At 31.4% G+C, this 26,694-nt stretch overlaps 2 protein-coding genes across 2 annotated transcripts; one reads left to right on the forward strand and one right to left on the reverse strand.

Moving 5' to 3' along the window:
* Positions 1-3,504: 3,504 nt before the first annotated feature.
* On the forward strand, positions 3,505-4,817 carry LOC115983285 (NAC domain-containing protein 1-like). The gene is made up of 2 exons (XM_031105935.1): positions 3,505-4,201; positions 4,691-4,817. Exons 1-2 carry the CDS (start codon positions 3,788-3,790, stop codon positions 4,748-4,750), a joined length of 474 nt encoding a protein of 157 aa, XP_030961795.1. The 5' UTR covers positions 3,505-3,787; the 3' UTR covers positions 4,751-4,817.
* Positions 4,818-15,718: 10,901 nt separating this feature from the next.
* Positions 15,719-17,863, reverse strand: LOC115983198 (L-type lectin-domain containing receptor kinase IX.1-like). Its single transcript, XM_031105844.1, has one exon. It carries the CDS (start codon positions 17,834-17,836, stop codon positions 15,854-15,856), a length of 1,983 nt encoding a protein of 660 aa, XP_030961704.1. The 5' UTR covers positions 17,837-17,863; the 3' UTR covers positions 15,719-15,853.
* Positions 17,864-26,694: the final 8,831 nt, after the last annotated feature.

The raw sequence follows: 26,694 nt of genomic DNA on the forward strand, positions 1-26,694 counted from the left end.
AAGAGGTGTGTGGAGAAAATGAAAATAGAGTCAAAGGCTATTCTATGTTTAGATGTGGCCACTAGATGGAACTCTACCTATAAAATGTTGGAAAATGCTGAAAAGTTTGAACATGCATTCAAGCGGATGGAATATGAAGATCTTGAATATATTTTACATTTTCGGGATGGGAACTATGATAGGAGACCTCCAAATGAGGATGATTGGGAGACTTGTAGAAAATTTGTTAAGTTTTTGAAACTTTTTTATAATGCCACAAAGAGGTTTTCAGGTTCCTTGTATGTGACATCAAATGCTTTCTTTGATGAGATATATATGATTAAAAGAAAGATAGATCTCTTTTCTAGGAGTGAGGACCATTTTTTGTACTCAATGGCAAAAACAATGAAAGAGAAGTTTGACAAGTATTGGGGGAGCGGGGAGGATTCATCAAAGAAGGGAAATGTGCTTTTATATGTTGCTGTGGTGCTTGATCCTCGAAAGAAGGTAGATTATTTGAATTATTGTTTATCAAATTTGTATGGGGAGAATGCTGCTAAGGTTATCACTGACCTTGTGGAAAGTGTATTGAAACGCTTGTATGAGCATTATAATTCAACTCATTCATCATATGTGTCTATACAAAGTGCGAGTGAGATATCAAGGATGGAAGGTGTTAGTGTTGATGTTGATGATGATGATGATGATGATCCAGATAGATTTATTGCCTCTCAATACAAGGCTTTTAGGCAAGGAAAACAACCTGTTGGGTGTGTAGATGAGGTTGCAAAATACTTAATGGAGAATATTGAAGGGGAAAATGACAAAACTTTTAATATACTGGCTTGGTGGAAGTATAATACTAATAAGTATAGTATACTATCTCGACTAGCACGAGATGTGTTGGCTGTACCTGTTTCTACTGTGGCTTCTGAGTCGGCATTTAGTACGGGAGGACGTATACTAGACCCATTCCGTAGTTCACTTGCTCCTGAGATGGTACAATCTCTTATATGTACTCAAAATTGGCTTCAATCTTTAGTGCAAATTTCGCTTCGACAAGCCATGGATGATGTTGAGCTATTTGAAGATTATGGAAAATGTAATGTTCTTAAAATTTATTAACTTGTGTTTTAACTGAAATTTAATATATCTTGTTAGTACATTAATTGGAATTTAATATATATTGTTGTTCTAAAATGTTTTGAAGTTTTTTTGGAAGCGAAGTTAGCTTCACCTTCAGCAGCATCACCTTCACCATCAAGTACTATTACAAATCTTGACTGATCTTGTTAGTGAGTATTGTTTTTCTTGATCTGGTTGGTTGTTTTGATCTTAGTTATGTTGAATGGGATATGAGTATATCTTAGAAATTTGAATTCTGTTAAATGACTTGTTTATTAACAACCAACAGAGAAGATGAGAATGTACAGTTAGATCGAGTTCTAATATTTAATGCATGGGAAAAAGACAGTTCATTAAAATAAAATGATACTCTTACCAAGCTTTCTCCCATCCAACAATATAGCTTATGATGGAGACCAGTAACTTATAAATGTGTTTTTTACTCTAAGAATTAACTTTCAATTTACTGTTCCCACTTATTGAGTATGAGGATTGTGATGTGAATATCTAGGATTCTAGATTATAATTCCTTCAGCTAAACATATATATATATATATATATATATATATATATATATATTTATATATATTTATTGAAAGAATCAGTCATCTCAATAACAAAGAATAGAATACAAACACCAATCCAACACCTAACAGCTAATTGCACTAAACCAAGTACAACACCTGCAAAAATGTAAAGCTGTAGTACAGCAAAGCCAAAAAACCAAATGCTAATTGTAGCTAAACAAAACCCATGCATCCTTAACCTAAGGAGTGCCAAGTCAGACTATCCATCTAATTTACAAAGCACAATTCTCAATCCCCACCTTGCAACACACTGATCAAACACCCTTACAAACTAGTAAAACATTCATCCTCCATTTACAGCAAAGCACACGATTCAAAATTGAACTCTTGAACATCCTTAAGATCTTTCATTATGACTCTAATAAATTGGTCTTCAGTATATAGTCTCTTAGCGCGAAGAATCACATTTTTTTTTTTGTCTCCACTCTGGTGGTATATAGTTGTCCAACAAGCTAATTGCATTTTTATGTGAATTACACTCCAATCAACTAAATCCAGCCAGTTGTATTTGGGGTCAGAGATTAAACATAAGTTCATAATAGATTTCCAGATCCTCTTAGTTAAAGAGAACAGAAAAAAGAGATGATTTCTGTCCTCAGTACAAGACCTTCAACAAATCCACCTTCGGCTACAAAGTTATTGACTCGCTCTTCAGCACTATAATGAAACAAAACAGGAAAATGTAATATAATATCATCCTTTAATGATAATAAAATATCATGTGAATAAATAGGACTTCAAGTAGCAGGTCTCCCTTCAAATATCATTTGTATATAAAGTTCTTACTCTTCTTTACTAGTGGCTCCTGCTACTTCCCCAAACCTTCAAATCTCTTGTGGTATAGTTTGCACCCAGTGTCATTTTACACACTTTGAGCAAAGCTCCACCATTATTAAGACATCTACCCTAAGACAGAGCAAGAGGGCAAGACCCAAAATGCCAATTTCATGAATTAACCAACCTACATCCCAGATAGATTTGTAAACCCTGGCCTTATCATTAATAAGCCACTACCCTGAAGATCCATCTATTCCAAACCTATGACCCACCCTCAAATGACTCTCACTCACCCTACCATTCAAGATTGACCAAGACCCACTGCCAATTGTATTACTCATCCAAATTGTAAACCCCCAATCACAAAAAAAACACTTCACACCATGCTGAACCTAATTAAAATATATTAAACTCAACATCAATCACCTATATATATCCCCTCATCAATAACAACCTTATGTTTTCCTACCCAGCTTTAATTCACACACAACCAAAACCTACCCACATCATTCATAAACCATTTATTGAAGCCAGATTCTGAAACCAAATTTTTTCACCACAAATTAGCTTGAACAAGGGGTTAATTTGCACCCAGTGTTATTGTTTAACATCAACGATAACCACTTAACATTGATGCCTCCACCATGTTTGAGAAAATGCCTGAACAAAGTTTCTTCACTTTCTCAAAAAAGAAAAAAAGAAAAAAAAGGAGTTTCTTGAGCCATATCCACTCCGTTGGTCTCTAAACTCCCACGGTCCCACCTCACTAACTCAACTAAAAACCTTATCACGTATTCGAGTACAACTAACCTGGTGAGTAATAAATAAAATTCTAGCCACTCTCCATAGAACACGTGGAAATGCCGCCGCCATTAGGAAAGAAAATTAATTAAACCCAATTCGAAAAAAGACAAAACAAATTGAAATTACATTGATAAACTTTCCACTACTGTTCTGACCGTTGGAGGTTTGTTATCGCTAATTACCATTTTACCCCACATCTCAGACCTCTCTCTCTTTTTATATATAAATATAACCTTCCTTAACCCTAAACCTCCATTAATAACTCAGACCCAAAGCTTTCCTTTCTGTAATCATTATTATTTCTTCTCTTCTCTGTTGCTATAAAAACATTCAATATTGCGTGCTCTTCTCTTCAAACCCACTTGAAGAAATCTTCTTTTACGCAAACTCCATTCATCATCTTCAAACCCTTTGAAGATTCTCGGTTAGTTTCAACTCCAGCGATCTTTTGAGCACTCATTGTCGACACAACAACAAGGTTCATCATCAGATCAGTGCTGGTGCAGAAGCTACTTATGGAGTTGCCACCTGGTGTCAAGTTTAGACCCAATGACCAAGAAATTGTTCTCTACTATCTTCTCAACAAGGTCCAAGGGAACCCAATCTTCGAGGACTCGATGAATGTTATCGTCGACTGTGATGTTTTTGGGGATCCTATCACGTGGATGAAGATTTTTCAAGAAACCCATATGGACCGTCTCTATTTTTACACCAAACTGAAGAAGAAAAATAAGCACGTTGAGAGATCTACACATTCTGCAACTTGGAGAAGTCAAAAGGACGAAGTGCTTTATGATGATAGCAAAGCAATACACTATGGGTCTAAGCGAAGTTTCAGTTTTGTTGCTAAGAATGGCTTCAATGCCACGGGAAGGTGGACCATGAATGAATACCGACTTGACGGGCAGTTTGCAAACACGACTAATAATGTAAGGTTTTTTTTTCTTCTTCTTCTTGATATTATATATTTATAATCCATATTGCTCTGTTTCTTGAGTTTCTTTGAAATCTATTTATATCATTTGATTCTCAAACTTGATTGCCTGAGAATAGATGAGTGTGAACTTTAACATATTCTAGGAATTGGGTGTTGACACATAATTGATTCTATGATCGAGTCCGACTTTAAATGCTTATTCTCTCCCATTTTATTTGGTTACAATTATGGTGACCCACTTTTTTTTTCTTAATGATGTTGAATTGCTTAATGTTGTATATTGTCCAAAGTTATTTGATTTTATTTATTATATATGGAATAAACAGCCATGGATTTTTTGCTGATGCATATATATGTTTCCTAATTTTCATGTTTAATTCTAAAAAAATAAAAAAAAAATACACAATGCAAAATTTCAATATAGTTTAAAGTTTGAACGTCTCCCTAAATGTTTTTATTGTTGTTGTTGTTGTTATTGCAGGATAATTATGTCATCTGTTGCATTTCAAAGAAGGAGAATATCCAGAAGACCAACATCTAAGACCTCGGGCAAGAGATGGAGCATCTCCGGCCAATCGATCTATATTAACTTTTTTTTTTAATAGAAAGTAAAAAACACTAATTTCATTTTTATTATTTCTTAAATAGTGATATATCATTTTTTTGGGTCATTTTCTGAATGAGTTACAGCATTTTTTACTGATTTTTTCAAATTTGTTAGATTAATCATGTTAATATCTTATTTTAATGTATATGTTCCTAATTTGACCTTTTGCTTTATCTTGAGCATGTATATGACGTTACTAATCAACACTAATTTCACAGGAATTCATTTTTATTATTTCTTAATTAGTACTATTTTATTTTTTTTATCATTTTCTGAATGTGAGTTTCATACATCATTTTTTTAATGGTTTTTTCAAATTTATTAGATTAATCGTGTTAATATCTTATTATTCTGATGTATTAGTTCTTAAATTTGACCTCTGCTTTATCTTAGACTATGTCATGCCATGCCATTTCGAAACATAAATAAAAGAGAAGAGGAGAGGATGAAAGAGATATAAATGTAATACAAGATAAACGACTTAACTATACCTTAGGATGTTTATGAATATTATTTAGACTCTAGAGTGATACCGGTAAGCTTGTTCAAAAGTTATATTAGCTAGACTTAAGTGTATTAGACTATTAGTTGCAAAATCATCCAATTTTCCTTATTTCCTTTTGCTTTTTTTTTAAAAAATAATAATAATTTCCTGCTGATATTAGCAGATAATAATTTCCTTCACACACTAGATTATGTGCTGAAACCAAGTAATGCAAACACTAAAAATGCATGCAAGCCAATAATTGGTTGTCTTAGTTGGACTTTGAACTAAACACATCCTTCAAAAAGAAATATTATCCAACAAAAATCAACTTTTTAATCTGGGGCCAATAAATATTCCCAAATCACATCATATATTGAAAGAAAATAAAAATCAAATTACGACAACAAATAAAGAAGTATAATAAAAAGTTAAAAATAGCTTAAGAGTCCGTTTAAGAACAACTTAATTAATTTTTTATTAAAATTTTATTACTAAAAGTACGATAGAAAAAAAATTAAAAAAAGAAAGAAAAAAGTAAAAGAAAATGTCGGCCCAGGAAACCTGTAAACAGCGCTTGCATTAAAAAAGTAAACAAAAAAGTAACTCAAATGGGCCCACAAACACTTGCAAATGATCTTTTGTCCCTGAAAAAGTAGCAAGTGGGCTTGCAAATAATGTAAAGTTTCACGTGTGGAACTTGAAATAAGCTGAATAAGCTAAAAGCTAGTTTTTTCAACTATTTTCAAATGCAGCCTAAATCAATCAGGTTCAACAAGTAATAGGACTATCATCCAAACCCAAAGACAACAGATGGCCTATCCTCCTCTGTTGAGATCCAAATACACGTGGTCAAAGGCTTGTAAATAAACACATTGTTTGGCTAGTATACAGTCCATTAGCTTGAGTAAGTCTGTGTTATGCTTAAGTGAAGAAAATTCAATTAGATTCTTAATTTTGCGTCACGTATTTTATCTAATTTTCAATTTTGTGCAAAGTAAATTATTGAGTGTAAAAATCGAAGAGTCTAAATCTAATGAGATTCTAAATTGGATTTCAATTAGAGTCAAATTTTGCACCACGTGTCCATCTAATTTTTTAATTTTTGTAGCAAATGAATTATTAGATGTAAAAACTGAAGAGTTTAATCAAATTATAGGCCATTGTGCTATCCTTTTGAAGGGGATTTCATTATCTTTAAAATAGATAAAATTTTATTTTGATCAGATGGTTGGATCAAAAATTCAAGCTCAGCAAAAAAAATGGCAAGCTTTTGGGATTTTGAACTCTTGGATCACTAGAATAATTAATCCAATGTAATTCCTCATTTTATTACTTTTTAAAAGCGTGGTTTTCATTTTTTAGGACTTAAACCAATATTTTGGCATGCTAAAGGCCTTACAAAACTTGTGAGCTAGTCGCAAAACTGCACTGATCTTCATAGCAAGCTTGATTTTTCACAAATCTCTCACACTCATTCCTTACAATTAAACCTACATAAATACAGGAAAATGATTGATTGAATATTTTGATACAAATTGTTTTACATGGAACAAAACCATATCAATGTAGATGTCCAAACCTTGTTACCATTGGCACTTTAGCTAGGCCCAGTGAAAAGGTACACATGGGGCTCAAGAGCATGCTAGACATCTTGAAAAGATGGTTAAGAGCTATAAGCATATATGAATAGAAAAAGAGAATTCACAATAGGGGAATTGGTCTGGCAAGCAATTCCACATGTACAGGGAGTTGCTGGCACTAGAAGAGGTAAATTCTTGCCAAAATAGGAGGGACACTAATTCTATATAGGCTCATTGATGGAGAAGTTAAGTATTGCATGACCACAAGAGCTTTCTTTAATTTGCACAAATAAGTAACACAAATCACTGAGCCAAAATGACCCTAGTCACAACCAAAGAAACTAAAGAATAAGAAGAAAGACAATGAGTTACAGGTAATCCAAAAAAAATATATATATATATATATATATCGAGTACCGTACGTTGAAAAAATTAAATGCCCCAATTTTCCCTTTTACTCCTTTTAGTTACCACCTGATCCCGTGCTATGATCCAGGGGCAGATTCGTCCATAATAACCGCCCTAAACCTAAATAGGCTCCTCCGCTTTAAACTCTCACCTCGGCCCATCAAAGGGTAGAGAGCCGGGAGCCCATTGGACATGAAAAACTACCTAAACAAACTAGTATCTTCTCCTTAAAAAAAAAATAGTATTACTGTTGAAAAAATTATTTTCATTATCTAACTTACCTTTTTTTAATGACTAGCGTTGGCTGCACGAGCAAGGCACGTGCTGTCCCAATAGTGAGAAAATTAATATAAATTTTGTGTGTGAAATCGTGAATTTTGACTCACCTAATTTGGTTATATTAAAAAAGAAATTTAAGAATACAACAAAATATCACAATATTTTCACAATATTTTCATTTTTAGGATCTGAATAGATTTTTTTTTTTTATTTGAGAGAAATGTTATATTTATAACATTTTTAGAACAAATTTTAAATGACAAGTTATTATTAGTTCTAAACTGATAACATTGTTATTATTATTTTCAAAACATTTATTTTCAGTTGTGGTTGGTCATTAAAAACTTTAGGCATTGTAGCTACAGTGCCAGTTGAATAAACCAAAAGCATTGTAGCTCCAGTGCTATCCATCAATAATAGCTTACCTATGATTTGTTGTGAAATTAATATTAAAATGTTGTGGATTTAACATTTTTTTATTTAATATATAAGAAAGTGAAATTTCAACCATTATGAAAATATTGTGATAACAATAAATGTTGTAACATTTTTTTAAAAATATTTATTTTCAGTTGTGGTTGGCTATAACCTCATATTTTATTATTTTATTTCGATTGGTAAGAAATTGACCTGTCAATAATTGTGAAAATATTGTGAAATTTGTTGTGTCAGTATAACAATATAAATGTCAGCTTGCATCAATATTTAAAAGGAAAAAAAAAAAAACACACACACACACAAACCGATTACTGAAGAAAAAAAAAAAAAAAAAAGACTAACTAAACCAAAGCACTATTGTAGCTACAGTGTTGCACAATGTAAAAACACTGGATGTACAATGCCAAGACACTATGCACACATTCGCACTTTTATTATAAACATTTATTTTTAGTTGTGGTTGGTCACAGTCTCATATTTTATTATTTTATTTCGATTTGTAAGAAATTGACACGTCAATAATTGTTAAAATATTGTAAAATTTGTTGTATCAGTATAACAATATATACCAACTTACATAAATATTTAAAGGGAAAAAAAAAACAAACAAATTACTTTTAAAAGAAAATTAGGTACTATAGCTACAATGAAAAAATACTATACTAACAAGTGTCATAACATTTTCACAAATAATTTATTTTCAGTTGTGGTTAGTCACAGTTTCATATTTTATTATTTTATTTTGACTTATAAGAAATTGATACTTCAATAATTGTAAAAATATGGTAAAATTTGTTATGTCAGTATAATAATATATATATATAAAAAATACAAACGGAAGACTAAAAAAATGTAACTACTTATAATATAAAAATATTTTATATATGCTCTGATACCAAAACGACGTGTTTTGGATCTGACATTAAGTTTAATGTTAGTTCCAAAACTACGTCGTTTTGGTATTTAGCTTTAAAAAAAAAAAAAAAAAAAAAAAACCACGACAGCATCACAATTTTAAACCCTAGAAATATTTATACCCACCTCCTTTTTCTTTCATCAACCGTCCAAGCAAAACAACCCTTTACTTTAGTTTCTTCTTCTTTTTAGTCTCTTAGTTTTCAAGAACTGAGTTCTTATATGGGTTTCTCTTTTCGGTGAGTTGACTCAGTGGGTCATGGCTGGGGTGCCTCAGTCAACGCTAAGTGGGATCGAGAGCTGGTCAGGTCGAAGCGGTGTCTCAAGCAATGGAAGCCCAAACGACCCATCTCGGTTCCCATCTCCTCCAACGACACCGTTCAGTGCTTAAAACGACACCTGGGATTTAATCTACGCAGCAGCTGGTCTACTGGTCCAGATCTGAAAGAGAAGCATAGAGGATCTGGGTCTTATTTGGGGTTTGTTGAGGATGGCCAATCTGGTTTTTTTAAGGTATATTTGGCTTCTTGAATGATTATGATGGGGTTTGTGTTGTTAACTACATTGTGTTTGATTTTGGGCAGTGATTGATGAAACCAGAAATTCCTGAGCCGATCTGGTCCTCTCATCCTGAAATGATAGAGAGAAAAAAGATAGAGAAGAGATATAGAGATTTCTTCCCTTTTTTTTTTTCTTTCTTCCTGAGCCGATCTGGTTCTGCCGTCCTGAAATGATAGATAGAAGAGATACAGAAAGATCTTCCAGAGAGAAAAGAGAGAACATATTCCAGAGAGAAAAGAGAGAAAACGCACCATTTAACACTCCACAAACGGACAAAAAAGAGGACTCACGAAACCAAAATCATTGTAGATAACACTATAGATGGCATTCGTGCTTTTTATATAGTTAGTAGAAGTAGAAGTAGAAGTAGTAGAAAAAAAAGAGGGTTTTATATATATATATATATATATATATATATATATATATATATAGAAAATTTAATAATAAAAGGTAGGTAATACATTTTATGTTATAATATTTTTTTTTTTTTTTTTTTTGATAGAATGTTATAACATTTTGATTAAATGTAAATATTATAATATAAATTAAGGAGAAAGTTTAGTTACAAAATTAGTTATAGTCTAAGGTTACAATTTTATTCCATATCTTTTTATTGGATGTGAATTTTGATAAATCAATTATTGGATTACATCTTCTTCTTATATCCTTTATACTTGTATAGTTTCTAGAAAATTAAAAATCAATAGTTATGTTATCGATAAATCGTTTAAATTGCAAGTTTTTGTAGTTTAAAATATAAGCTCATAGATCATATAGTAAATAAGTATCCAATTGACACAAAATTTGACATGTGCATTGAAAGAGTAGAGAACATATAATTTAACGGTTGGATTTTTAAAATATCTAGTAATGTTTATTTTATTGAGTTACTACCAGTTTTGTAACTAAACTTTATTTAAGAATAAATGTAATCGTAAGTGTGTTTTCATCGTAGGACTTGCTATGAAACACATTAAAATCATTTAAAATTTTTTATCTAAAAAATATTTTCCAGATTTTTTTTTTTTAATTTAGCAAAAGTTGACGAAAATGCCTTAATTGATTAAAATCTAAAACTTAAAGGATTAAAATGAATAAAAGCAAATTTAGAGAACTGAAATGAATTCTGAAAAAACTTAAAATATGAGTTTTGCATTTTAACCTTTTTTAAAAAAAATTAAGAAAAAATAAATAAATAAAACACAAGCCAAAGAATCCAAAACAAATGTAAGTAGAAAAAGAGAAAAAAAAAAAAAAAAAAAAAAAAAAAAAAAAAAAAAAACGAATGAAAATACGAAAAAAAGAAAAAAAAAAAAAAAAGAAAGTTAAAATCAATTTGGTATAATAAAAATAAGAAAAAGCCATGCACATGGGTTTTTTTTGTCAACCTCTTTCTCCCCCAGTACTCTTTCGGTAAAAACATTTCAGTTGATCTAGGTCCTACCAATGTTCCCTAATTTACTCTTTCCAACCAACTGCTAAAAAAAAAAATACTACATTCTTTTCTCTTTTTTTCTTTTCCTTTTCATTTTCCATCCCCTTTAAATATGACCGTAAAGTGTAGCTTTCTATGGGTGAGTTCTAGTCTAGTTGTTATGTAATTATCATGTTCTGCTTTCGCTTAAATAATTAAGAAGAAGAAGTTTCTTAATTGGACTTTCTTGTCCACTTGCTAGGTAATTATAAAGTGTGTCATGTTAACGAGTATCCTTAGGATATTGGTTAAGAATCTATTTTTGGAAAGTTTTAACATCACTTTTATAGGAAATGAAAAAAACTATCTTCTTAATTGGACTTTCTTGTCCACTTGCTAGGTAATTATAAAGTGGGTCATGTTAACGAGTGCCTTTAAGATAGTGGTTAAGAATTCATTTTAGGAAAGTTTTAACATCACTTTTATAGGAAATGAAAAAAAAAACTGTCAAAACATTAATTGTTTTTTTTCTTTTCTAATAAAAACTTTCTTTAACTGGATTCTTAACGAGTGTTCTAAAGGCACTTGTTAGCATTTTTCACTTTATAATTACCCAACAAGTGGACAAGAAAGTCCAATTAAGAAACTTCTTCTTCTTAATTATTTAAGCAAAAGCAGAACATGATAATTACCCAACAACTAGACTTTTGCTTTTGCTTAAGAAAGTCCAATTAAGATTCTTAAAGTTTAGCTTTTGCTTAAATAATTAGGATAAGAAGAAGAAGTTTCATAATTAGACCCCCTAGTCCACTACGGAACTTTCTCTTTCTTCTCTTCTATTTTTTTAATGTAGCACTAATTAAGTTCTTCCCATGTAACACGTTTAAAGAAACCAAGAAAGCAAAGTCAAGAATCTATTTTCTGTGTACATACTTGGTTTGGCATTTGTTCAAAAGGTCAAAGATAAATGCAATTGTGTACATACTTTGAAAAGAACCAAATCCAATTAATATAATCCGATCTGTTCACTTTTTAATTCATAAAAAATCTAGAAGTTTAGCTCTAAAGATTCAGAAATCAACTATTGATCACGGGTGAAGAATTAGCAGATTTGGAATCATAAACTTATTACTTATTAAGAAGGTAAAGTACCAATTACATTGGTACTACAAGAGTCTATATGCTGAACACGCATAAGTTGGCTCGTTCAAATTTTTTAAGAAAAAAAGGGTGTTTGGAGATTGATCCCCTTTTGCTTCATCTGATTCCTACAATTAAAAAAGCATAGTTGTTAGTTTGAATTGGTAAAAATACATTGTATAATTGATCTTATAAAGAGACCTTCTATGAATGTGTTTTTCTTCCAACTTTTATTTTCAGTGATTTTTTCTAGAAGATGTCAAGAACAGAGAGATAACCACTTGCATACCTACTCTATTAAAAAATTTCTTAGTTCTTTGTTCATTCATTTTTCTTTTTATAAATAAATTTGATTACTTCCAATCTTACTTTTGAGTTAAAAAAACAATTAATTGACTTGACTCATAACAATTAAATAACCAATTATTGTTTTGAGTATTAAGAAGGTAAGGTACCAATTAAGTTGGTACTACAAGAGTCTATATGCTGAACACGCATAAGTTGGCTTGTTCAATTTTTTTAAGAAAAAAAGGGTGTTTGGAGATTGATCCCCTTTTGCTTCATCTGATTCCTACAATTAAAAAAGCATAGTTGTTAGTTTGAATTGGTAAAAATACATTGTATAATTGATCTCTTAAAGAGACTTTCTATGAATGTGTTTTTCTTCCAACTTTTATTTTCAGTGATTTTTCTTAGAAGATGTCAAGAAGAGAGAGATAACCACTTGCATATCTACTTTATTAAAAAATTTCTTAGTTCTTTCTTCATTCATTTTTCTTTTTATAAATAAATTTGATTACTTCCAATCTTACTTTTGAGTTAAAAAAAAAAAAACAATTAATTGACTTGACTCATAACAATTAAACAACCAATTATTGGCTCGTTCAATTTTTTTAAGAAAAAAACGGTGTTCGGAGATTGATCCCCTTTTGCTTCATCTGATTCCTACAATTAAAAAAGCATAGTTGTTAGTTTGAATTGGTAAAAATACATTGTATAATTGATCTCATAAAGAGACTTTCTATGAATGTGTTTTTCTTCCAACTTTTATTTTCAGTGATTTTTCCTAGAAGATGTCAAGAAGAAAGAGATAACCACTTGCATACCTACTCTATTAAAAATTTTCTTAATTCTTTGTTCATTCATTTTTCTTTTTATAAATAAATTTGGTTACTTCCAATCTTACTTTTGAGTTAAAAAAACAATTAATTGACTTGACTCATAACAATTAAATAACCAATTATTGTTTTGAGTATTAAGAAGGTAAGGTACCAATTAAGTTGGTACTACAAGAGTCTATATGCTGAACACGCATAAGTTGGCGTGTTCAATTTTTTTAAGGAAAAAAACGGTGTTTGGAGATTGATCCACTTTTGCTTCATCTGATTCCTACAATTAAAAAAGCATAGTTGTTAGTTTGAATTGGTAAAAATACACTGTATAATTGATCTCTTAAAGAGACTTTCTATGAATGTGTTTTTCTTCCAACTTTTATTTTCAGTGGCTTGTTCAATTTTTTTAAGAAAAAAAGGGTGTTTGGAGATTGATCCCCTTTTGCTTCATCTGATTCCTACAATTAAAAAAGCATAGTTGTTAGTTTGAATTGGTAAAATACATTGTATAATTGATCTCTTAAAGAGACTTTCTATGAATGTGTTTTCCTTCCAACTTTTATTTTCAGTGATTTTTCCTAGATGTCAAGAAGAGAGAGATAACCACTTGCATACCTACTCTATTAAAAATTTTCTTAGTTCTTTGTTCATTCATTTTTCTTTTTATAAATAAATTTGATTACTTCCAATCTTACTTTTGAGTTTAAAAAAAAAATTAATTGACTTCACTCATAACAGTTAAACAACCAATTATTGGCTCGTTCAATTTTTTTAAGAAAAAAAGGGTGTTTGGAGATTGATCCCCTTTTGCTTCATTTGATTCCTACAATTAAAAAAGCATTAGTTGTTAGTTTGAATTGGTAAAAATACATTGTATAATTGATCTCATAAAGAGACTTTCTATGAATGTGTTTTTCTTCCAACTTTTATTTTCAGTGATTTTTCCTAGAAGATATCAAGAAGAGAGAGATAACCACTTGCATACCTACTCTATTAAAAATTTTCTTAGTTCTTTGCTCATTCATTTTTCTTTTTATAAATAAATTTGATTACTTCCAATCTTACTTTTGAGTTAAAAAAACAATTAATTGACTTGACTCATAACAGTTAAATAACCAATTATCGTTTTGAGTATTAAGAAGGTAAGGTACCGATTAAGTTGGTACTACAAGAGTCTATATGCTGAACATGCATAAGTTGGCGTGTTCAATTTTTTTAAGAAAAAAAGGGTGTTTGGAGATTGATCCCCTTTTGCTTCATCTGATTCCTACAATTAAAAAAGCATAGTTGTTAGTTTGAATTGGTAAAAATACATTGTACAATTGATCTCATAAAGAGACTTTCTATGAATGTGTTTTTCTTCCAACTTTTATTTTCAGTGATTTTTCCTAGAAGATGTCAAGAACAGAGAGATAACCACTTGCATACCTACTCTATTAAAAATTTTCTTAGTTCTTTGTGATTCATTTTTCTTTTTATAAATAAATTTGATTACTTCCAATCTTACTTTTGAGTTTTAAAAAAAAAACAATTAATTGACTTGACTCATAACAGTTAAATAACCAATTATTGTTTTGAGTATTAAGAAGGTAAGGTACCGATTAAGTTGGTACTACAAGAGTCTATATGCTGAATACGCATAAGTTGGCTTGTTCAATTTTTTTACAAAAAAAAGGGTGTTTGGAGATTGATCCCCTTTTGCTTCATCTGATTCCTACAATTAAAAAAGCATAGTTGTTAGTTTGAATTGGTAAAAATACATTGTATAATTGATCTCTTAAAGAGACTTTCTATGAATGTGTTTTTCTTCCAACTTTTATTTTCAGTGATTTTTCTTAGAAGATGTCAAGAATAGAGAGATAACCACTTGCATACCTACTCTATTAAAAATTTTCTTAGTTCTTTGTTCATTCATTTTTCTTTTTATAAATAAATTTGATTACTTCCAATCTTACTTTTGAGTTAAAAAAAAAAACAATTAATTGACTTGACTCATAACAGTTAAACAACCAATTATTGTTTTGAGTCTATAAGCTTTCTCAAAAACAAATTCTACGTGATTAATTAGTCATTTTGCATATTAATATATCATATTACATTTATCATGCATGTAAAAAGTTCTTCAATGAGGTATGAATTTTACGCTATATAGAACTAGTGTGGCTTACTCTAGTCGCAAGCACCATCATGAACAAGAACATAGAGGTGTGGATTGCAACATAAAAATGCAAACCACAGATTTTGATAGATCTGGTAATTGGTTCGGATTATCAATTACCATATACATAACTTTCTCCCAAAAAAAAAAAAACAGCCCATATACATAATGCTTATTTTGATAGATCGTTGAAAAGTAGCACACATTTTTCTAATGAGTCATTTGGTAATAAAAGGCTGGCCATATAAGTCTAGAGATGGTTAAAGAAAGCATTATTGAACATGGATAAAGGCAACAGCTCAGAAATTCAGTTTGCACTGATATATAATTATATAGAAAAAAAATCAATAAATTTTGGAAATTAAGCACATAAGTCTGTCACGCAGTTGAAAATTTATAAACACCATACATTATCATCAATTGGAAAGAATGTTACTTCATATTCTAATTCATAATCCCACATTTGTATCGGTAAAGAAAAACATTACTAAGACAATCAATCCTGTGCTCCAATTGCCATTCAACTTTGTAATAATCCCTCGGTGTCACACCCTTGAGTCGTCCTTGGTAGCAGTTGTGCTCCCTCCTTTGCTTGTACAAGTGAAGTACTGGATTTGATCGTCAGTCATCGCTTCAGGGGCATAATAGTACGATGACAGAGGCATTTTCGACGGAAGGGAAGGCAATGGTGCTTCATAATTAAGAACCCTAATTGCTTGCCTTATAGAAGGTCTTAAAGTGTGATCTGGATTAGCACACCATAGCCCAATAGTCATCAAACATTTCATCTCGTCCATGTCATAATCCCCATTTAGCGTCTCATCCACTGCTTCTAAAAGCCTTCCCTCTCCATATAGCACCCACACCCAATTGAGTAAACTAATCTTTGATGCTTCCACCTTTGGCTCCACTACTTTCCTCCCACATGCAATCTCTAATGCCACCACCCCAAAACTAAAAACATCTGATTCCTTACTAAACTTGCTTGTAATAAAATACTCCGGAGCAACGTAGCCCCTGGTTCCGGCCAAATCCGTTGTTCGTGAGCCAAGTTCGTGGTCCACAAACCTCGCTAGACCGAAGTCACCAAGTTTTGCGTTGAAGTTTGAATCTAACATCACGTTGCTTGATTTGATATCTCTATGCACTACACATTGCTCCCATTCCTCATGGAGATAGAGTAATCCAGATGCTAACCCGTGAACAATTTTGGACCTCCTTGGCCACGAAAGATGACTTCTCAAGTCAAATAAATGTGAATCTAGACTTCCATTGGGCATGTACTCATAAACCACTACAAACTCCTGTTCGTGGCTCCAACCAACGAGTTGAACCAAATTGCGGTGTCTCAAACGACTTATAGTTATCACCTCAGAAGTGTACTCCTTTTTTCCTTGGTTAGAGTTGCTTGATATCTTCTTCACTGCAATTTCCATGTTCGTTTTTGCCAAGAAACCTTTGTAGACGCTTCCAAAACCTCCTTGCCCTAGCTTCCCTTCCTCTGAAAAGTTATTAGTTGCCACAACTAAGTCCTTGTAGGCAAACATTTTTGGTCCAGTTCCTTCTATTAGATCTTCATCTTCTTCTACTACTTTTCTTTTGGAATTTCTCCACAAAATGTAAGAGCCAAAACTTACCCCAGCAACCAAAAGCACCAGTCCTGTTATTAATCCTACCAACCACATCTTAGAGTTCCCTTTCCCTCCATTTTGCGTCGAACCCAGATCCAAAGTTGAACTGAAATTCCAACTTCTGATCGCTTGGACTGGGCCGACTCCAAAGGCTGCTGCAGAGAAGCCCATCATCACTTTTTCTGGGAGAACGTCTCTCAACTTTACGTTATAAGTAAGATTCAAGGGTAGGTTTGGAAGATTCCAGTATTTCAAAAACACACTGAGAATCTCGGAGGTTCCATCATAGGAGACTGTTGCCACCAAAATGTCGGCAGTCAGATTCCAAGCACCGCTCACCTTGGAGACAATGGAGTTCACGTCGATACCAACGTGGTTGTCACTAGGATCATCCCGCCACCATGTATCTTGCAATGTATCAAACTCCACCGCTACCATCTGACTTGATGACTTGCCATTAGTTGTGGAATTGAAGAGACCCATCCGACCTCCTCCGGAATCCTTAGGAGCATCAACGGAATCTTCTGAAGTGATGAAGAATCCAATGCCATAACCAATGTCTAAGAAAGATGACGGCCTTCCGATTACAAACTCAAAAGTAGCTGTGAAATTTGTTGTGACATTTGCAACGGGATCCCAGAGTGGGATGGGTTTGTAATAGTATGCTCGGCCTACGGGACCATATGCTTGAGTAGAGTCACCCGCTGACTTATCGGTGAGTTGTATTGATGGGTGCCCCTCAACTTGATCTTTATAGGCTGTACCAGAAACTATGATGTTGTTATCAAAGGGTAAGAATTCCGGGAAGGAAAAGCTTATAATGGAGGTGGTGTAAGGGAAGCAACAAAAGAAGAAGACACAAAGGAAGGGAAGAGAATATAAGGATTGAGAATCCATGTGGTGAATCAGTGAGGAAGAGGCAGGTCCTATCTACAAATGAGGAAAAGGAAGATTGCTATAATAATTGTGATTGGAGGTATTATATATAGGAAAAAGCTCAACGTGCATGGTACGGTTTAAATAATTTGAAATTTTCATGGTTAGTTTACATCATCTATATAATTTTAATAAGCATATCAAATTTCTTCGAACTTTATTTATTTTATGATCCAAAAACTCATTTTTAATGCATAATTTTAAATTATAAAAATTTGAATTTTAAATATTTGATTGATAGAATAGTTATTAATATTTAATCTTGAAATTTTTGCAAGCATAAAAAATATATATAAAAATAATGTAATCCAGCAATAGATTTATCAAAAATCCGCATCTAATAAAACAATATTGAATAGTGTAATATTCTTAGAGTTACACCAAGTATTCTTTTTTTTTTTTTTCTTTTCTTCTCTTTGTTAACAATATAAACTATGAGAAAGACTGAATAGTTTATATATTGATGTGTTATACCATGTTGTGTATGTTAGAGTGGATGCGGAAGAGGAAGCATAGAATAAGAACATCGAGAACACAAGGGTTACGTGGTTCAGTCTTGACGGCCTACATCTACGGAGGAATCCCTTAAGGGCTATATCTTTATTGTGTAGAGAGTGTAATACAATAACCTGTATTACAATGAACCCTAACATATGTATATAGAGGCGACTAAGCCCTAGACTAGTAGTACAAGCAGGATTGGACTTGGGCCTATTACATTGGGCTAATATACGATTAATATATATCTCTAACACCCACCCTCAAACTCAAGGCGGAAGCTCGATGAAGACTTGAGGTTGGATAAGTATGAGAAGATCACTTGGAGATGCCATGAATAACGCCTTTTGATGAAACCACAATGAAGAATGTGTCAATTGTCCAATTTCAAAGCTTCAAATGAAGAAACGGAGTCCAAAATTGGAATCTATATGAAAAACTGAGCAAGATAAGCTTTGTTGGAAATTTAGAACTTTGGTCAAAGGTCAACACAAAAAGTCAAAGTCAACAGATCCTGGTCAAGTCAAAAGTCAGTGCTCACGGGTCAGATCCGGGTGGTCCAGGTCAGTTCGGCCGAATCAACGGTCAGCAGGTGACGTGGTGCTGACAAGGCGACACTGCTGACGTGGCTAGATAACGTGTCTGATGACGTGGAGGTGCTTGCATGGCTGCTGACGTGGAATGATGACGTCATCATCTGACATCAGATGACATCAGCAGTAGTTTGTTGGCGCGTGGCAAGAGCCTGCGATTTGACCGGTGCGTGGAGGAAAAGTCAGAAGCTAGGGAGGCATGTGGAGGCGCGTGTAAGTTCGGATGAGGGCTAGAATCTCAGGTTCTGTAGATCGGTGAACGAGGAGGCCGTCATGGTGGCGCGTGTACTAGGAAGACGATCTGGAAGTCAGGAATCTGAGGCGGCGCGTGGGTATTTTTTGGTGAAAACTGAGGCGCGTGGAGGCACGTGACAGGGCTTTGGGTGACCAGATTTCTGTGTTGTCCTCACGGGAGGCCAAGGAGCATGTTTGTGGGGTCGGTTTCGACAGGCGAAGGCTTGATGTGTAGAGATCTGAAAAGTTAAGTCATGGTTTGCTTAGTTGGGGAATTTGACACAGTATAGAGCCATGGTGGCTGCGAGATGCCGTGGAGTCTAGATCCAGCAGACAAACGTGTGACTTATGATGGTGATGTGCACGTGAGAATCTTCTTTGCTTGCTAGAGATGTTTGTTTGATGCCAAGAACGAAACCTAGCTCTAATACCATGTTAACAATATAAAGTGTGAGAAAGACTAAATAGTACAAGCAGAATTGGACTTGGACCTATTACATTAGGCTAATATGTTTAATATATATCTCTAACACTCTTAAATATTGTTTTTTATTATTAAACTAAAACACCGATCAATTTTGTTGCTCTAGCGTGCTTGACTAGTTCGTGGACCTTTTACTTGATTCATAATAGTTTTGTTGCTCTGGCGTGCTTGACTATGCTGTGGTAGCAATATTAGGTCAACTCGATGTTGAGCAATCTACAACATCATTGGGTTTTGTTCGAACTTCGAAGTGATGGGTCCTAGCTAGACTTCTAGTGGAGAGTTGAAGAAGGTATTAAGGAGAGGGGAGGCCGTGAATGTGAGGATTTAATTTAATGAGAATCTATTGTTTAACCAGAGTGTAACTTTTCTCTAATTATTATGTAGGTTTAACTTGAAACTATCTCTTAACTATTTTTTTAATATATATATAAAAAAATCTCTTAACTATTTTTTTAATTTTTTTTTTGTAATATGTTTATAATGTCAATTAATTATTTCTCATGAGATATATTATTATATTCTCTTTAAATATTTTATTTTTATTTTTTTTTATGTGAACACGAACCCACTGACTTAGCCAATTTGTTAAGTCGAGTCCTATCCCACTTAATTTTTTCCCTTTTTTTGGGATAAAGAGATACTTAAAAAATAAAATAAAATAAAATAAAAAAGAAACTAGGAGATACTTATATTAAATCACTTTGATAATCTATGTCCTTCCTCTATTTTCTCTTTCTTTTACTCTTCTCTCCCCTTTCCAAAAATGATTAGGTATTTTTCGAGTACAACGACGTTGTACTCCTAAAATATCTAAGAATTACTTCTCAAAATTTACATTTTTCGTTTTTTTCTCTACTTCTTGGCGGGATCTTACCAAAAATTCTAAAACCACATATTTAGCCACAAGACCAACAACTATTTCATGTGTTTTTTTTTTTTTTTTTTTTGATAGGAACTATATTACTTTTTTCTTTTTTTAAAAAAAAAAGTTTCAAGTTTTGACATTCACTCTTGATGATACTCTTTATCATCAGATTACGATACCAATCAATTTTTGATATAAGCGGGGATTGAATCTAGATTTCTTATTCAACCATTAAAACCTTTACTAGTTAAGTTAACTAGAACCCACAACTATATTATGTGTTGATGTGAGTATTGGAGAAAAGTGGTTAGTAAGGGTGAAAATCACAAACAATTCATCATAGTATGACCTTTTCTCCCTCGTAAAATTGACCTACTTTTCACTTTGTCAATCTTTTGACCGACCCCAAAAAGAAGGTGGAAAATCCGGACCATATTTGTAAAGAAGAATGTAAATTAAAGATGGGAAATAATTTAACTTTAATAAAGACAAAAGATGGTCCGGGCCCTATTACATGTGAATCCCCGTAATATCTCGATGTATAATTAGAATACAATGGTTAATAGTTTAATACATTCACAAAATGTACAATATATTCTAAATGTGGGCTATGCCAGTATCCTATTCTTAAGTGATCATAAATGTGAAAAAATGGAGTGTCACATCGCTGTGCTCTTGAAATATCTAAGAATTACTTCTCAAAATCTACATTTTTTCTTTTTTTTTTTTCTCTACTTCTTGGTGGGGTCTTACCAAAAATTCTAAAACCACATATTTAGCCACAAGGCCCACAACTATTTCACTTGGTTTTTTCTTTTTCTTTTTTTAAATTTATTTAGGAACTATATTACGTGTTTTTTTTGTTTTTTTAAAGAGTTTTAAGTTATAACGTCCGCTCTTGATGATACTCTTTATCATTAGACAGAGATACTAATCAGTTTTGGTATAGGTGAGGATTGAACCCAGATCTCTTATTCAATTATCAGAGACTTTACTAATTAAACTAACTAAAACCCATAATTATATTATGTGTTGATCCTGAGTATTGGAGAAAAGTGGTTAGTAAGTGTCAAAATCACAAACAATTCATCATAGTATGACCTTTTCTCCCTCGTAAAATTGACCTCTACTTTTCCACTTTGTCAATCTTTTGACCGACCCCAAAAAGAAGTGGAAAATTCGGACCATATTTGTAAAGAAGAATGTAAATTAAAGATGGGAAATAATTTAACTTTAATAAAGAGAAAAGATGGTCCGGGCCCTACTACATGTGAATCCCCCCGTCATATCTCGATGTATAATTAGAATACAATGGTTAATAGTTTAATACATTCACAAAATGTACAATATGTTCTAAATGTGGGCTATGCCAGTACGTATCTTATTCTTAAGCAAAGCGGCCATAGTGTAGAGACAGATGCAACAAGCAGGAAAGCAGTCCCTTTTTGACCCAATGCTACCGGGAAATTTTTTTTTGAATTGAAGAAAACAAGAAATGGGACTTACACACAAGTATAATAAAATCACCACACCACCTAGCAAAAATCCAATGGGATACAAAAAGATCACCACCAAAAAGAAATCACCAAAGATACAAGGTTCAACACACTCACCACTCAATGGAATCTATTCAAAGTGATACAAAGAATAAAACATGTATTTCTGAATAATCATTCTCTAATTCCTCATTCCAATCACATTAACATCTATACATAGTGTTTAGATCAACCTTCTTACTGTAGCAGCAAGAATCAGGTTAATCAGACATCTAGGCAAAGAGTTTACAACAAAAGTACTGAGACAGTGCAAGATTTTTCCAATTTTGGCTTGAATGAGTTTCTTTCTTGCCTTTTTTATTTTTAAACATCTTTGACTTGTTAATTCTTCAAAAAATATGCCTCAATTGATCTTAACCCTTGAATTTTCTTGGATGCAGGACCGGCTCTATGGTATGAGCAAATAAGGCAGTCGTCTAAGACCCCAGGTAGAAAAAGACCTCCAAATTTTAACCAATAGAGTTATTGCTTTCATTGTAATGGAATCAATTAAATCCAAATATTAGCCAACAATAAATTTTTTTTTTTTATCAAATGAAAATAGAGAGAGAGAGAGAGAGAGAGAGAGAGGGAGGGAGGGAGGGAGGGAGAGAGAAATACGTCTACAATATTTTCACAACAAATCCTAAATGTCAAGCTGTTTATGGTTGTTATTGGTGGGCACAAAAATAATGTTAGTAGTGGGTTCAAATTAGAATCAATAACAACTTAATATTTAGGATTTGTTGTGACAATGTTATAAATGTAGCATTTCTCAGGAAAAAAATAAATAAAAACAATACATAAAATTTCACAACAGTTGATTGACAAATTTTTACTATGGCAAACTTTTACTAGTTCTCACAGGGACACCACTAGCATCACATTTTTACTTATCACAATCAATCTATCATATCAAGTGTGAAAAGTTTTGTTAAATATTTTGTGTCTATTGGCTTTCTGAAAAAATAAATTCTACGTGGTTAATTAGTAATTTTGCATCTAAAATAAGATAATAGAATTTAAGTAATATTTAAATTATATATATATATATATAAGGTCTCAATTTAGTTTTTTCACCTAAAGCCCTCAAATGCATCAAACCGCCCTTATTTAATTGTATGTTTCTATGATTAGCTGATCAGTTTTAATATCTTACAAGAGGAAAAAAAAAAAAAAAAAAACATGTAAGGAGTATATTTTAAAGAAAACTTTTAACTCACATATTTACATGTAATTGCAAGAATAAACACAAATTGATGTGATAATGTCTAACAAAATTAAGACAATAGTGTAATTTTAAGCAATTATCTATAGTTGGTGAAGAAGGTACGTGTTGCGTCTTCACATAATAGGCTAATGGAACTAATTAGTTGTATTTAAGGATCCAGAACAACTAGCTTTAAATGTTGATTGCATCTAAAGCTTTGAAATGGGCAGTGTCGCTAGCTCCATCCCTCCCTTTTGAAGAAAGCATAATGGAAGGGGACTCACAAGGATGCATCCAAGCAATCCAAAATAATGGTATTGACTTTCACTGGAGAGTTAAAAATGTATTAGCAAAAATTGTTTTTTTGGCTAGAACAATCCCTAGTCTCTCTTTTAGTTGTATATAAGTCCAAAATTAATTAAATGGAAGATGGTAGATAACTATGTAACTAATATAAAAAGGAATGCCTAAAAAAATATAAAGGGAGTTTGCATAATAATATATATTAAGCTTTAAAGCTCAAGTAATCACCACTGCATATTTAAATGAAAAAAAATATTGAATTCAATAATTAAAAACGACAAAAAAAAAAAAAATTTGAAAACTTATTTAAGTGGTAACCTCAATTTAATAGTTAGTTGTTATATATATATATATATATATATATATATACAAACAGTTAGTAGTTAAGAATTAAGAAAACCCTAAATTACTAAATATTTAAAAAATAAAAGTAGAGAGACTTATATGAGAATTGATTTTTCTTTTCTTTTTTCTTTGAAAACGAGGGAGGAGGGGAGGAGACATCAAATTTCACCCTATCAAAAATATGTGTGTTTAATGAAATAGAAAAAGAAATGAAAAAGAAATGATAGAGTTAAATAACCTTAGAGAGGAAAAGAGAACTTGTAGCTTTCATTATAGGCATCCTTTAAGTATTGCTTAGCTGCAAATAATTATATACATAAGTTTTTCAGACCTTTTACTAGTAAGAGATAGTAGAGTTTCAACTTAAACTCTAATATAAAATCTCATCAAATTATTCCCTATAAAATCTATGATCTAATCTCAAGTTGTAAATATACTTGAAGATAAATATGAAAATAAAAAATTGTTGATAACCTTATTTTTAGATAAGGATAGGCATATATAACAGATATAGACTTTTGCATAAGTAGACAGTATGATAGATGAGACCAAATTGATATTGGTCTTTAAGAAAATGAAGTAGTGCAAATGATTAAAATAATTCTTTTTCAAAAGATAATGATTTAGTTTACAAAATTTTATCTTTTAAAATACATATATGTCAGTAGGATTAGTAGGATTATAGAAATTTTCATAGCGTAAATAAATAAAGATATAAATGCTAATATCTTTTTCAAATTTTGCATTTATTGAATGTAGGTTGCATGTTTTTGTTAAAATATTTTCGTTATTTTATACAAAAAAAATTGATAATAACCAACAAGTTGTTTTTATCTAAAAATTACTATAATTTGGTGCAGTCACTTGTCACAATTATGATTTTTAAGCCCAGCTTTTATTATATTATTATTAGTATTATGCCCATGCGATGCACGGTTTAATAAAAGAATTATATATAATTTTTAAAATATAATTTTTGATAATATAATTAAATTTAATAACAAATAAAATAGTAAAAATATTTTAAAGATTGTGGCAAGTTTTAAATTTCTAAAAGCTTTTAGTAGTAAACGGGTCAGGCTTTGCATGGTTTTGGTCACAAACTTATAACATGAATAATTTTATTGAGAAACACTAATTAATGATTGAAGAGAAATGCTATACCCGGTCGAACTAAGAAATAACTTTTAGTTATAACAATTAGTACTGAAGTAGGGTGAGGAACAACAAATAATAATTATAACATACCAACATAATAACATTTATATTTAATTATAATGAAGCGTTTGCATCTCAAAGTATCAAATTAATATCAACATTAAACATGCTAAGATGTTTATGTTAATTAATGTAGATAAGCATAAAATTAATATCAACATCTAACACCCTACTATTGCATGAATTATGATTAAAATTGACATAGAAATCATCCTGAATTTACAAATTAAAACTACCCAAATTTATAAAATTAAAAAAAAAAAATTGAAAGAAAAATTCACAATAACACACACATAAATATATAGACACAAAGAAACTCTGAATTCAATAATTACAAACAATATTAATTTCTAAACATTAAAAAAAAAAAATTAGAATTAGAGTTAAAGTAAAGATACTCACATAAAAATTGAATTAACTTTGATAGCAAGAGGGAGGCAGCGAAGTCATAAAGATTTCACATCACCTTAAATATCTATATTGTTTTTACATTACCCTTTTTATATTTAATCAATTTTTTGTGTTCATTCTTTGTGGAGTGATATTCATTATCATAGTTTTGGATGCTCAAATCTTGGTCTCATGGCTACCTGTGAGATCTACACATATTGGAAAACAGATCTTTCAAAAAGTGAATAAGATTTTTGTTAAAATTAATTTGTTAGTTTTTATGGAAGATATACAATTGATTCTAAAGACCATAATAAAAATATTAATTAGATCAAAGTTAACAAAAATAACTTAAACAAAAGGCAACCCGCACACAAAACATATTCAATTTGATGAAAAAATAAATAAAGAAGGGAATTTTATGAAAAAAAACAAAAGAAGAATGCAAACACATACATGCAAGTTTCATAGGTAAGGTAAGTATGGGAAGGAAAAAATACATCAAGAAACCGTACAGTAGGAAAATGGGAAAATATACCAAACAGTATATATACCTCCACTTTTATATTAGATAATTTTAAGTTGTGAAGAAGTTGATAACTTGATATGAATAGAAAGAAGGAGTTTACATAATTAAGAAGTTTATGTTAATTACATTTTTTTTTTTTTTTTTACTTTATCCCCAAAAAATAGTTAATGTTATTAGATTGTAATTAGAATTTTTTTTTTTTTTTTTTTTTGTAGTTTACGTGAAAGTTAATAAATATTAGCTATTTGTTTGTTATTTATTCCAAAAGAAAAAAAAAATTGAGAAGAAAAAAATAATACTTTTAAATTTGTTACTTTATTATTAGGAAATAGATGATGTAGGATAAATTTTTATTCCAAAAAAAATAATAATAATACTAACGTAAGCTAGTAAAATTGTTACTTTATAAATTTTTATTTTTTTTAAAAAAAAAGAGGAAGTTCATTAGAACACTTAGGGTCCGTTTGGATTGAACTTATTGTTGTTGAAACTAAAAACTAAAAACTGAAAACACTGTAGCAAAAATAATTTTTAAATGTGTGAATAGTGTCGTGGGAGCCATGAACAGTGCGTGAACAGTATTTTTTTGTCCCCTACACAGTGATTTTATTG

Source organism: Quercus lobata, chromosome 4, assembly GCF_001633185.2.
Source record: "Quercus lobata isolate SW786 chromosome 4, ValleyOak3.0 Primary Assembly, whole genome shotgun sequence".
NCBI classification, from domain to species: Eukaryota; Viridiplantae; Streptophyta; class Magnoliopsida; order Fagales; family Fagaceae; genus Quercus; species Quercus lobata.

Coding starts and splice junctions, on each gene's coding strand:
- LOC115983285 (XM_031105935.1), top strand. CDS start 3,788: ATGGAGTTGCCACCTGGTGTCAAGTTTAGACCCAATGACCAAGAAATT. Junction 4,202..4,690: donor TTGCAAACACGACTAATAAT/GTAAGGTTTTTT, acceptor TTGTTATTGCAG/GATAATTATGTCATCTGTTG.
- LOC115983198 (XM_031105844.1), bottom strand. CDS start 17,836: ATGGATTCTCAATCCTTATATTCTCTTCCCTTCCTTTGTGTCTTCTTC.